The 14,143-nt window shown below is 30.9% G+C and overlaps 1 protein-coding gene across 1 annotated transcript; it reads right to left on the bottom strand.

Annotated features, from left to right (window-relative positions):
- Positions 1-9,230: 9,230 nt before the first annotated feature.
- Positions 9,231-10,802, bottom strand: LOC124840768 (uncharacterized). The gene has a single exon (XM_047316884.2). It carries the CDS (start codon positions 10,440-10,442, stop codon positions 9,507-9,509), a length of 936 nt encoding a protein of 311 aa, XP_047172840.1. The 5' UTR covers positions 10,443-10,802; the 3' UTR covers positions 9,231-9,506.
- Positions 10,803-14,143: the final 3,341 nt, after the last annotated feature.

Genomic DNA, 14,143 nt, shown 5'->3' with positions numbered 1-14,143 from the left:
AAAGAGTCCTTAACTTTATTTTTTTCTCAATAAATTTGAATTTTTTTTGTAAATACATGACAATTAATCATTAAATACCTACTCAGTTATATTAGTCATTAACAAAATTTAAACAAAAGCTAATATAATTATAGTTGTGATTTTCAGATGGAAGTTTCTTTTTTATTATATTGCAAATTTATATAAAAATTCTCTATCACCAGTAACTATTTGACAATTTTTATATTGCTCCCTCCACCTCCAGAGCCTTCTCCCTCCACCTCCCCAATTATCTTTAATTCCAATTATATCCTTAAAGTTAAAATTTTTTATTTTTATTATTTTATTATTTTAATATTTAAATATAAACTAATATAAATATACATTATTAAAATACATTAAAAAGATATTCAAAAATAATAAATCAAAATATTAAAATATCTAATAAAATAATAACAGAAACATAAAATTAAAACAAAGCTTAAACGGATGACATCCTTCAACGGATGTCAACATCCGTTTAAGGTGAAATGGATGTCGACATCCGTTTTGCCTTAAACGGATGTTGACATCCGTTTTGCCTTAAACGGATGTTGACATCCGTTGAAGGATGTCATCCGTTTAGGCTTCGTTTTCATTTTACGTTTTAGGGTTAAAGGATTATTGGAAAGATTATTGGAAGGATTATTGGAAGGGTTTAGGGTTTAGGGTTTAGGATTATTGGAAGGATTATGACTACGTACCTGGAGAGGAACCACGACAAGTACATTACACCACAAACGCACTGCACCACGTACTGCACCGAAAGCAAGAGGAAGATTGCTTGATAATTCTTTTCACGATCACTGAGCTTTGCAGAAAAATATTTTACTCATACAAGGAACTACGTAGGTTATCAGTGAAATATGTTATAAGTGAGTAAAATTAAAAAACAATAATTCTAAAAATAAAATTTTACTGAGAGGCAAAATAGTAAAGGGGAGGTGAAGGGAGAAGGCTGTGGTGGTGGAGGGAGGAACACCCAAAAAATAAAATTAAAAGATAATGTCAAACGGAAGTAAAAAAAACATTGGATTGTTTTTTAGGAAGAATTTAGGAAAGGTGGGAAGAGTTGTTATGAAGGGTGCCTATCCATGGTAGATAAATGATACAAGACATAGTTTATATCTCAATGGAACATCTTAAATTTTGTCTTCCTGTCGTGTGCTCATGTCGATAAATCTAGCATTTCAACTATGTTCTCCATTTCCCTCCAAAATAGTTCATGAAATTTTTGGCATTTATATCTCAATTTCTGCTGAGATATTGTCTGTTCTTCACTTGGATTTTGAAACTAACTTCATCTTGGATCAAAGTAATCCAAGATAGTCTTAAATGGAAGGGTCAGAAGTAAATGATGAATTAGTTCTCCACATGGCTGAAAATGAACCTATCACCTGGTCAACACCTGATTGGCCTTAATGTATGGGTGAAGAAGTATTTGGCTGGAACAAGACCAACATAATCAGACATATATTCATAATTTTTCAAACATTTTTCTCAATTTCGCCTACGCCTGTATCAGAAAAACAGTACTTAGAGAAGCACCAGCAAAGCATGGTTCAAACCGTTTTGTAATTATATAGCTCAAAAAGGAAAACAAGAAAACATCAGAAAAGGATGGAGATCATACCTACCCAAAGAAAATAAAGAGATTTTCTCACACACATGAGAATTATCAATCGATCTTAATTGCATGAGTTTTTCTCGCCAATGAAAAGAAGACTATAGAACAAAATCTAGTAACTTTACATATATTTATCAACAACTGAATTTCTGGGTTCCTCCACAGTTGAAACTTGCCCTTTACAGGCAGAGTACAAAGCAGAACAACTTGGTGGAGAAAATCTTGTGGCAGAGACTGTGTAATTGAAGCCTTGCAGCCACTCTGCGTCTACATAGAACATAATAAAAAAAAAACAAAAAAAAAAAACTCGTTGTATTCTCAAATCTATGTTCTTCCCCTATTTCTAAGACAGCAGTCAAAACCTGTCTTCACACCTCATAAGAAACACGGTGCATCTCCAGATGATATAAAATCTAGTTTTCTGCTCCCTGAAGTGCCTTGAACACCGTTGCATTAACCCCCCAGACTTTGGAACCGATAAGGATTGTCTTGCCATGGTACGAAACAAAGGTCTAAAGGACACACACAAGAAAGAGTTTTAGTACTTTAGATGTTTGCAACTGAATATAGTACTTCGATTTTGTAGCCCTTATGGAAGCAGAGCTAGTTGTTGTATATATATATATATATAGAAGGTTGAAAAGAATGTGGTAGATGGCATAGCAGGTGACATGGGTGGTCCCTGAAAAGAATGGAAGATGACAAAGCACTCTCCATCACACTGTCTCCTCTGCTAAATCACTAAGCAAGAGGGACTTAATACAACTCATCATCTCATCCTAACAGTAGTGTCCAACCCTGTCTGTTCAAACCATATATATTATCTTCCTTTTCAACTGTACGCATAGTATATTCCCAAAGAAAACGCATTTCTGCCTGAATTTCAGCTTGTGTTGTATGGATTCTCCTCGATAGTATCGATAATAATGAACCAAAATATTTTACTTTATTATAAAGTTAGCCAATCACATAGTCCAGCTAGGATTTCACCTTGTGATACAGAACAGATCTTTAGCTTGTTTTAATTAGCACCTCATATGTTGCACACATTACTGGTGGAAAATAACACGATGCCTTTCACGCAACAGAATGTTGTGATTGATTATCAGCTTTTTAACTGATCGTGTAACAGTGTAGGAGTGAAAATTTTATATCATTTTTTTGTATTTACGTACAACACAACCAAAATAAGTAACCTGGTAGGTTCCAAGCGTACATGTAAAAGCTTTAAGAAGGACATTGACTTGTATTCATTTACTGTTAACCACTGGAATGAGATTATTTAGAGACAGAAAAAAAGAATTACAGTCCATAGATGATAACTTTTAACTACACAATTTCATTGAATGCTAATGTGTAAGATGAAAGCAGCAGAAAAGAAGTATCTGTGGGGGGCTAAGAGTACTTATGCCAATTTAGAAGCATAGAGATACAGACCCTCATAATGTAAAACTTCCCTCTTTGTTGCCTTGCCATTCTCCTGAACTTGGAAAATCTCCTACCCATGTTTCCCATTTTGAAGCTGAAATTGCAGTTCTGCATGTAGCTCCTCCAATGCAGGCACAATTTATTGAAGATAAAAATCCTACGTGGAAGGAGGGTGAAATGTGGATTTGGATCCACGTGTTGGAATTGCACGCGCTCATTTCAAGGCTCCACTTGTACTTGAATTTCACATCAAAGTCACGTGGCTTCTCTTTCCAAATTCAACTCAGACGCTAAGTTTATAGTTAAATCATGCCGGCCATCAGTGATTGTCGCTTCTCTGAAAGTGATTAGCAAGTACAAAAACACCAGCCTTATCTCAAATAGTATAGCTAAAGCTAACATCTTATCCTCTGAAACAGAGAACCCTCTTTAACTTTCTTCATCACCAACCAGTTCAAACGAGAGACACAAGTGAAAGGCCATGATTTTCACTCGACCCTTGTGGGGTGAAGCCAACAAAAACTAACCACAACTTCAACATCACTCCTTCTTCCAAGACCTTTATTTGTTCTACTTAAGATCGGGTTCAGCATGTGACTTACAAGCTTGTCAAATAATGTCTAGCGTTTCTAAAAAAGGATTGGCACTGAAAGGCTCCCACAGTCACACATCTTATCTTTAAGCATAAAAAGTGTCAAAGATAAGATCTTAGCACGCATAACTAATCTTTGTGGACCTTTGGGATTAGTCTAAAGATATCCAGCTAAAATGGGGCCTAGTAAAATTGTCAAGATGAAATTTGAGTCACACAGAGACCAATGAGGGTGACACAGATGGAAGGCACTTGCAGAAGAGTGAAGATTAAACTGGGGACATGTTACTTCAAGTGTTGGGGTTTTGTTCTGTTTTTGGTCAGAAATGTGAGGAAAGAAACTTCCAGCCTGGTGGGGAGTCCTACTGTGACTACTGTCTGCTGTCTTTTAAAGAACAGTGATGGACAAAGTTAGGTGATCTGTGTAGTTCAGGATGTGACTAACTGAGACTACACAGGACCGTTCTGGCAACATTCCCTTTAGGGAAACACACAGTAATCAGTGTGTATGTGTTCAAATTATGCGTGCAGGAAATGCTTATCTGATTCTCATTACCAAATATCTGGTCCATTTCAAGTTTCAACAAATAGAACACGACAGATCAAACTGAATTATTCAGCATCAGTGAATAGCAGACCTCTAAGTTGAGTTGTATTGGCTAGCGTTTGAACTAGGCCAAAGTAGCTTTTGAACTCCACCATAAACCTCAACAATTCCTATATCTCAGGGAACATTGCTAAAGAATATCATGTTAATATTGTTTTAGCTCATCTTGTTATAAGTCTCACTTCAACTAAAAGTCTATTTCTTTAAGACATCTGATTAACCAACTGGGTATTATATTCTGGAAATTTTGGAGAAATTGCTGGTTGTGCATCCACAGAGGCTATGGTGAGATACAAACACCAAATCTTCAATATGTTACATTTATCGAGAAGGAGATTAACCGAAATGATAAAAATACTAATTTGAGTCTAATCATATAAAAATGGACACTACTTTCTATATAAAAAAAATGAGATAATAGATTTTTCATCTTTATATAATACTCTACTTTTTCGTTTTTATCTAACATCGATTCACACTTAAAATCTTAACGCAAAATTTGACAACTCTGAAGTTGAGCATGTGGGATGTAAGGAGGGGCAATGCATGAATTAGAGAGTGAGGCCAGCACATGAAAATCATGCAGTGTATTTTGTGAGAGGCAGTGTTTATTGCCATTTTTAATTTTCAACGCAACTTTTTGAAGGTTTGAAATTTTGGGGGACAGAAGTGAGAAAGTTTAGTGGTTGATTACTTTCCATCCATGTAGCCACATGCAGATGAATAATAATTGAAGTGAAAGAGGTTGTGAGAAATGAAGCTTCTGAGTCTCTGCAGCTGCAGTGTAGGATGTGGTTAATCATGACTTGTTCCTTTCTCTTTTTATCATATCTCTTGCTTTGTTGAAAAATCTTGTACAGGATCCCAAGGCCTTTTTTTTTTCTTTTTAGACTTAAACATTATGTTTCTATATATTTAAAAGATAATGAAGATGCAAATCAAACTATCTTATTTGTCTTGCTGATACTAAACATTTCAAGATAAAGTTCTATTATTTGAGAAAACAGTAAAAGGTTAGGAAAATTAAACTCCTTTATTCCTGGACAGAATCAGGATCTAGTAGTAGGTACCAGCAAAATTCAATCTAACGTGTAAGTTTCATTATTCATGTAAAATATTTGAATTTTTCAAAATAACAAAAGAGGATATATTCTTATAAAGAACATTATTTTTTTGAGATTCAATATTACAAATAATAATCACTGATTCATATTATAAAAATAGCGTTTTGTAACCCATATTTTCTCTCAAAATTTCTTGTTAATTATTCTCTAAAACTTAACTAGATAATAACAAATTATATTACTGATAATTATTTTTTAAGACAATAACCAGCAACTATTAATGGATATTTCTTTTAGAAAAAATGGGAAATGAAAGAAGAAAAAATTGTGTTTTAACCAAGACTCCATCTCAAAAGAAAATTAGGGTAAATATTTTATATCTGATTTATTTTTAATATTTACATAATATGTAGGGTTTAACCTGTTCCCTTGAGACGGGAAATCAATGAAATTTACAATGACAAAAACATAGATAATACAGTAAAAGTATTATAGGGAAACAAAAGATTTATTAAAAATATTTAAGTTGTGACAATATAGGATATATAAAGTGCACCAGATTCTCTCTCTGTGCAGACTCTCTCTCTATCTGTGTGTGTGAATAAGAACTCGTGATCAGTCGAGTTGGTTTACTAATCTACCTAATTTAATTTAATTATTTATTATTTTATGTTTTAATATTATTAGTTAATATTTTTTTATTATATTGTAAATAAGAATAAAGAAAAAGATGTTTCCAGAACAAACACAAAAATTATCAATATTATAAACTTATTTATTAGTTTTTTGGTTTGCTTTTGGATTACTTGTATGTTAATTTTTTTATTTTGAATTGTTTTTGGAGTTTAACATCATTTTAGAGTGAAATTATTTAAATTTGAATTTACAAACAAATTGTACTTTTTTTTATTTAAAAAAAACTTGTAATTAAGTGAGCTACTTAGCTAACCCGTTTAACCCATCAACCTATGGTGAGTCGGACTCGCTTCAAATTTTTTCATCTCGTTAATAAATAAGCCTGGTTGAGTTGGTTCACTAAATGATCAATCCATAGTGGATCGGACCGGGTGACCCGTTTTGACAGCACTATAGTGGTGTTGAAAATTCAAATTTATTAACGAGTAGTTTAAAGTATATAAATGAATATAAATTTTATTTTATAAATTGATTTTATAAGATTGAATTAAATTTAAAATTTATTTTTTAATATATTATTAGAATTAAATTTAAAATTTATTTTAGTAAAATTTAATGTTTTTTAGGTTTATTATTTTATTCATTATCATGTTATCAAATTATTTATTAGGTTTTTAATATGTTATTTTTTAAATTAATTTTATAATAGTGGAGGTAAAATAGTGATAATAAACGTGTAAAATCTGCAACTTTGACTCACATAGGAACAGGAAAGAAAAATGAGGTTTTGAACCCTAATGGAAAGAATGTAGAAGTTTGGATGTCTTAATAAGCTTTTAATTTTGTTCAATTTTTTTGAAGTCTGACCATATGAGCCTTCGGGGATGAGGTGGCGCTGCCTTTCTGGAACAACGCAGCACACATCATTCACCATCATCGTAAGTCACTGCTTGCGATGCTTATACGACACTTCTGTTAAAATTAAAAATAATATTCTTAAATTAAAAGAAATAATGTCTGTCCTGTTAACAAATGAGGATCATTGTGTATTAAGAGATATTGTTATATATTGTTTAAAACTTCTTAATCTTTCTTCCTAAGCATTCATCATTAGTCTCATGTTCATTTAATATTTTAAATAAGTATTTAAATAATAAAATAATTAAAGTTTTCCTTTTTGTGCAAATTTTGAGAGGGTTATAATTGAGAATTAAGTGATTAAATATGGCAAAGTTATAGTTAGGAGAATTAAGTTTTAATAAGTGAATTTTAAAGGTTAATTTAATCTTATAAAAGTAATTTATAAGTTGACATTGTATCCATTTTTATATTATACTTGTTTTTATCTAACTTGAAATTTTCAATATTTATACTTTATAATATATATATATATATATATATATATATATATATATATATATATATATATATAACTTGAAACTAGGTTTTAATGGATACAAATCTCACTTTATAAGTTAGAAATTTGTTACAAATTAAGATTTGTAGTTTATTAGATCTATTGTATTTCTTATTTTCCAAAAGTTTATTATTTGTTATATCTATCATGTCATTCGTTATCAAATTTTCATTAATTTCTAGTCTCATACTTAAAATTTATATGTCTCAACAAGAGAGGATGTGTTAAAAATTTCACATCGACTAAATATAAGACAAAATTACACTATATAAATAAATATAAATCTTATCTTATAAATTAGTTTTATAAAATTACATTTAACTTTAAGTTCAATTTTCAATACTAATTAACTAGAAAATAAGGCAACTTCCTTTGTTTTAATATACATAATAGAGGGAAAAAAATTGAGACCAGACTAATCAGAATAGTCTAAGTTGGTGCGAACAAATCTAAGAATTAGAGATGCAAATATACACACTTCAAATAAACACACATATGCAAATATACACACTTCAAATAACCACACATATGCGAACAAATCTAAGAATTAGTTACACAACTTATTATGGTGCAACATTTAATTTGAAAGACAATTTTATAATTCTCATATAGACAATATAAGAAATACAAAAATAGCACACTAAAGAGTTTTCAGGGAGTGTAACTAATACATATGTCACATGATAATGCAAAGATCCAATTAATATAGTGGTATTAGTATATATAATTAATATTGAAATATATGGTTTTGTCAACGAATGCTGCTAGTTTAGATTAATTAACTATAATTACAATTAGAATTAAGATTATTTTGATCGCTATAATACTTATTGACATATTTTTTTTAATATAAAAAAAACCATGCTCGTTACCTTAATATTATAGGAATTTAAAGAAAAGGAGAAGTTGTTCAATTAGCTTAATCACTAATGAAGTTCAAACAAAACTAATACTAAAATTATATTCTTTTTCTTTATTGTATTAAAAACTATTGGTATTTTTTTACCGATAAATCGTGGAGATTCACCCAGAATGAGATATAAGTCGTTTATGAGATCATTATATTATTTTTAACTCAAAATCTTAAGGTTTTGTCAGAGAAGATGAGAAGCTCCTTTTTTCCAACGGCAGCATGCGTCATGATGGTTTCCGGAAGAAGGGAATGATGTTTTCGAAGAGCTTGCGCGACAAAGAGCATAGAGAGAGAATGGATGGTGGTATTCACCACTGTGACAATTACAGAGATTTCGGTGTTGACAACTACACGAAACATGTCAGGGTTAGCGTCGAACAGTTTCACGCAATTGATGGTGGCTTAAGATTTGAGGAAGACGACCATCAAGTTGTTTATGCTTGAGCCTTGAATTTTGGATTTTGGTGCTATGATGCTCTGATTTATCTAAGGCTTTGTTCACTTAAATGAATTTGGAGATACTGATTGAATGAATTTGAAGATAAATTTTTGTTGTTTATTTGAATAAATTTGGAGATAAGTAAGAGTAGATTTGGAAGTGAGAATTAGTGTAGAATTTGATTGATGTGACAGATTAAAAAAAATTATTTCTAAATTCAGTCTCACTTGCCTCGAAATTTATTCAAATAAACAAGAAGAAATTTACCTTCAAATCTTCTCAAATCCATTCAATCACTATCTCCCAAATCCATTTAAGTGAACAAAATGTGATGAAGACAAAAAATAATTACACAAGAAAGAAAAAGAGAATTGCAATAAAAAAAGAGATTATATCACTGTTTGTTATCCAGAATATTTTATATTTTTTACAAAATTAAGAAATGAAATTAGTATATAATTTTAAATAAAAAACAAAGTACAATTTCAATTAATAATTTGGGACGAAAAATATATTTAATTCAAAAATATATTATACATGATTAACGTATGGTTTCATCATGAAATAAGAAAGAAAAAAGAAATGGTTTCAACTAGAAACTAAACAACCTTGTCTGCCAATGAAATAATTCCCACATTCACAAACAAAAACAACATTCTAATCTGAATTCTAATAAAAAGAGAGCTATACAGTACACCCACACACTCAACAACTAATCACAAATTAACGAACTTTCATTTCATCACTCTCGTTATATCTATCTATCTACCTTTCCATATGATTTTGAGGAAAGATTTTGCTGACGTGAATAAAGCTTTTGCTGTTGTTGTCAATGGCGCCGCTCTTTTGGGATTCAACGTCGTAGTTTGACTCTTCATCCTCGTTCCCAAGGGAAAAATACTGCACCTTCTCCCCATAAACCTTGACCAAAACCAAGTACAAGGAAACCGCAAAAACGGTGACACCAATGATGAACCAACTGAACTCGATGTTTACGAGCGAGTTGGCGCGGTGAAGTGCCTCGTGGGAAGAGCATCTAACCACCATGTGACCCTCCTCGTCGTTCATGTAACAGCCTTTGGGTATGAGTGAAGGTGTCCAAAGCATGAAGCCCATCACAATTAACCACAGCCCCTGGAAGAAAATGCTGACGGAGCGAACGAAGTTGACGATGAAACTTTCAGGGAACCCGATTCCAATGATTGTGGTGGAGAGTGAAACAAAGACCAAAAGCTGTAACAAAAGATGGTATTGGCCTTCTGGGCCCATGTGGTCGGCGGAATGGAGGTGGAAGAGAAGGAGTTGTTGGGCAAATGCTACGGCCCCAAGAAACTGGGTGAGTACGAATTGAGCCGGGGCTTGGGCACGGTCGAGGATGATGGAAGAAGCTGCGTAGAGGAAGAAGGTGATGGAGATGGAAGAGTGCTCGAAGTTGTGGAGATGGTTGGAGGGAATGGTTCCATCTGGGTCAAGAGGTTGGTGGCGATCCGGGCCAATGAAGAGTTCCATTGAAACGGAGGCCGTGCAGCCTACCATGATGAGCACCAACTCTAGGTATCTAAACTTGGAAGATGGGAACCATGATGGACCTTTGTAGGACTTTGGGTTAAGGGCGTGGAGCTTGATGTGGTTGAAGAGGTGCCACAAACCTATCAACATGAAACCAAAACCTGGAGCTACATGTCCCACCAGAGTTCCCATGATTAATTTATGACAAGAAATGTTTTATGAGAACACAGAAAATTTGGAAAGGGAGACAAACTATGTTGGTGGTGTTTTGACGAGGTAGAAGGAGAGGTGAGTGGTGTTGTTTTGGAGTTCGGGTTGCTCTATTTAAATGTCCCACTGATCTTCAGGAATAATCTTTGAATATTACTTCAGTTTTTTCAAGTCTGACCACACGGGTGACATGATCCTTCAGAGTTGAGAATTGAAAGATGAGATGGCGCTGCCTTTATGGAACAACATTGCACACCTTCTAATCTCTGTTCTTCTACTTCGTTCAACGAACGAATAACATATGTGATAAACAAACTCATTAAATAATCACAGGGTTCATGATTTCTCATTCTCTCTCCTCTTCTTCAATAAGCCAAACCTTTCAAAATTAGCTTTACCTTTACCTTTCTTTATTTTAATTTCCATACATAAGTCACTGCTTGCGATGCTTACACCACTATTCTGTTAAAATAAAATAAATAATATTCTTAAAATTGAAAGAAATAAAATCTATTTATAAAATGGAGGACCATTACGTATTAAGAAATATTGTTATATATTGTTTAAAGCTTGTTATTCTTTCTCAGTGATCATTCATCATCAGTGTGTTACGTTCATTTAATATTACTCTAAACGAGTATTTAAATAATTGTTGTGTGTTACGCTACTATGACCAACATGTGTGGCAAAATACTAAAATCTTATATATTTCTGAGTTAACGTGACAGGTGAAATTGTCGTTACTCGCGGTGTTTCGCCTATTTAAGTATTACTTATAAGAACAAATTTTGTGATGGTGGTGGTGATGTTTTTTTATATCGTACAATCATGTAATTAGTTGTTTCTTAACGTAAGACATGTAAGTAAGCCATGATGGAAGCTTGTTCACAAAATGATTCCGTGTGCGTGCCATTAAAATAAAAGATTGAATCGTATACGCTGGCTGCTCCTGGAAACTTAAAACGAAGACGACACTAAATATTGTCATATTTCCGTGTCTTTGTTTGGATTTATTTCACGAAACTGCGTGAGACCCGAAGGAGTAACGATTTGAAACTGCGAAGAAAATTCGAGGTGTTGTAATATAGGTCTCCTTTATCTTCTTCTTTCTTGAAATTTAGTCTTTAAATTTCAAAGTTAATTTATGAATTACATTCTGACTTTTGTAGTTTACTGTTTGCTTAATTCCTTTGGTAAACACGAATAATAGTCTGCCATGTTTGGCTGACCAATTTATGTTTGAGAAGCTATTCATCATCTCATCAGCGACGTAATATAACATCACCCAACACATTCATGAACATGATGCACTGCGTTGTTATCATAACCCAGTTGTTTGTCGTAAAGGTCAAATGTCAATTTTTTGTTGATTATCTTACTCGTTGACTAGTATATACATTTCGTAAGAGTTTACGTTGCAAAGATATTGAAAGCGTGAGAAGAGAGAATTAAAATTTATTAGTATTTGACTAGTTTGCAGGTTTCTTTCATTCAAAATATTTATTTATTAGATTTAATATATATTGGATTTATGTATTTTTAATCAAATTTGATTTTGGTTCTTATGATAACGATATTAATGAGTTTACCGTTAATAAATCCGTATAAAAAATGAAGATATCTCTTTAATTCAAAATTTTATAATAATATAATTCCTATCTAAAATTTAAACTCACTTTAAATTCTTAATATTATTAAACACTAAAGTTAGGTACAAATACTTGCTACTTTTATAGTCCTTTCATTTTTAAATGATAAAAACTTAAATAAATTAAAAATTATATATATATATATATATATATATATATATATATATATATATATATATATATATATATATATATATATATATATTTAGGTAGATGCATTGAATTGATTGAATATGCTCAACATATTTATAATAATAATGAATTATTTTAACAAGAAAATGATAATCCATATGCATAACGTAAATAGTTAATTTAGTAGTGAACTATACACATTTTGTGTTGCTTTAACTTAGAAGAAAAAATATAAATTGTTTTTTTTTATCATATATGAGATGTCATTACTAAAATTGAGTTATTTAAGAGAGTGTCCTTTCATTAAAATTTGATCCAGGGGATGTGCCTATAAAGATTAGATGTTATGATATGTTTAAGTCAAGTAATAAATGTTATAATAAATAGCACCGCCTATTTATATTATTTTAATAAATTTTTACATGCTTAAATTTTGATAGTTTTCTTATATATTAACCTTTAGCTTTCATAATGGCTTGATCATCTAATTACTTATTAATGTGTACTTTAATATTTAATCAACAAGTATTACACTACACAAAAAATATGTCATTATCAAATGATAAAATAAAAAAAATCGGTAAGTAAATGCATATTTTCAATGAAAAAGTGAAGGTCAATTTTTTGTGGGTAAAATGCTCATTAATTAATTTTAAGAAAGGCATTATGACATTCGTTAGTAGTAATTGCGAACGATCATATATCTATCAATCATTATCCATAATAATATATTTTGATAATTACTTATGACAAATAATCCTTCAATTAATAATTACCAATAGGAACGTTCCTATGACAAATCCATGAGTAAATGATTTTAGTTTTTCTTTAAATTTATCAACAGAAAACATGTTAATAATAAGTATATTTGATCTTATAGTTAATATCGTCTCTTGAGTTATAATTCTTAAATTTCGGTTGTTGTGCTTGGGTGAGTATGTGATGCTTGACCTTGATATTTTATGTGCTAAAAACTGTTTTCAAAATGTTTGTATATATTTTCTTTTAATTTAAATGAAAGTTAATTTTTTATTGATTATGTTTAAAATCTCTTTGCCTAAAACTCCCTTGAAGGAAAAGAGATTAATGATAGGAAAAAGACAGCGCGAGGTAATAGATTGCAACAACAACTTTTAATTAAGTAATATTTTAAAGGTTAGTAATACTTGACAAATATTTTAACATCTATATATATGATTGGTCCAAAATTACTTCACAATCAATAATAATAATAATCGAATTTATTCGCGATCGTTCGCAATCGAATTTGTAATGCATGATGAATCGAAAAATAATGTTTTAAAAATATAATATTGAAATTGTCATCAAAATTTATTATGAAAAAGTGCAGAAATATTAAAATGATAAAATAGTTTATAAAATCTGAATTGAGTCTAAAATTCAGTTACATATGGAAATGCATTAACATCGTATCACGTCTTACCACTGTACTTCTAATTAAATGAAAAGAATATATATAGTTTTCAAAGTATTTAATTTTTCTTCTAACAAAAAGAAAAAATCATTTGAAAATAAACAAAAATATTTATTATTTAAGTAAAAGAGATGGGTCTCCTCCCTCTTATAAATTATGTTTTTATAAGAGTAAGAGGTGTAGGATTTTGGGTGTGACTCCATGGGTCATAAAGAGACTGTCCAAAAATGCTAATAGGAAATTATTTAGATCTTTTCCTTTTCCATCTTCTCTTTTTAATTACTATTTTTTAATTTTTTATTACTTTTCTTATTATATTTTTACTACTTTTTATTTTTTATTTGTTTTTCTTTGTTACTTTTTTACAAACTTTTATTTCATTATTCTTTTATCTACATCTGAAAGAAATTAAGTATTGACACATATTATAGTTGGTAGCTCTTTATTTGTTTTCATTTTTATAGACT

The sequence above is a fragment of the Vigna umbellata genome, chromosome 1, assembly GCF_029865625.1.
Source record: "Vigna umbellata cultivar VRB3 chromosome 1, Vumbellata_1.0, whole genome shotgun sequence".
NCBI classification, from domain to species: domain Eukaryota; kingdom Viridiplantae; phylum Streptophyta; class Magnoliopsida; order Fabales; family Fabaceae; genus Vigna; species Vigna umbellata.
This window is presented reverse-complemented; position numbering and strand designations above follow the sequence as displayed.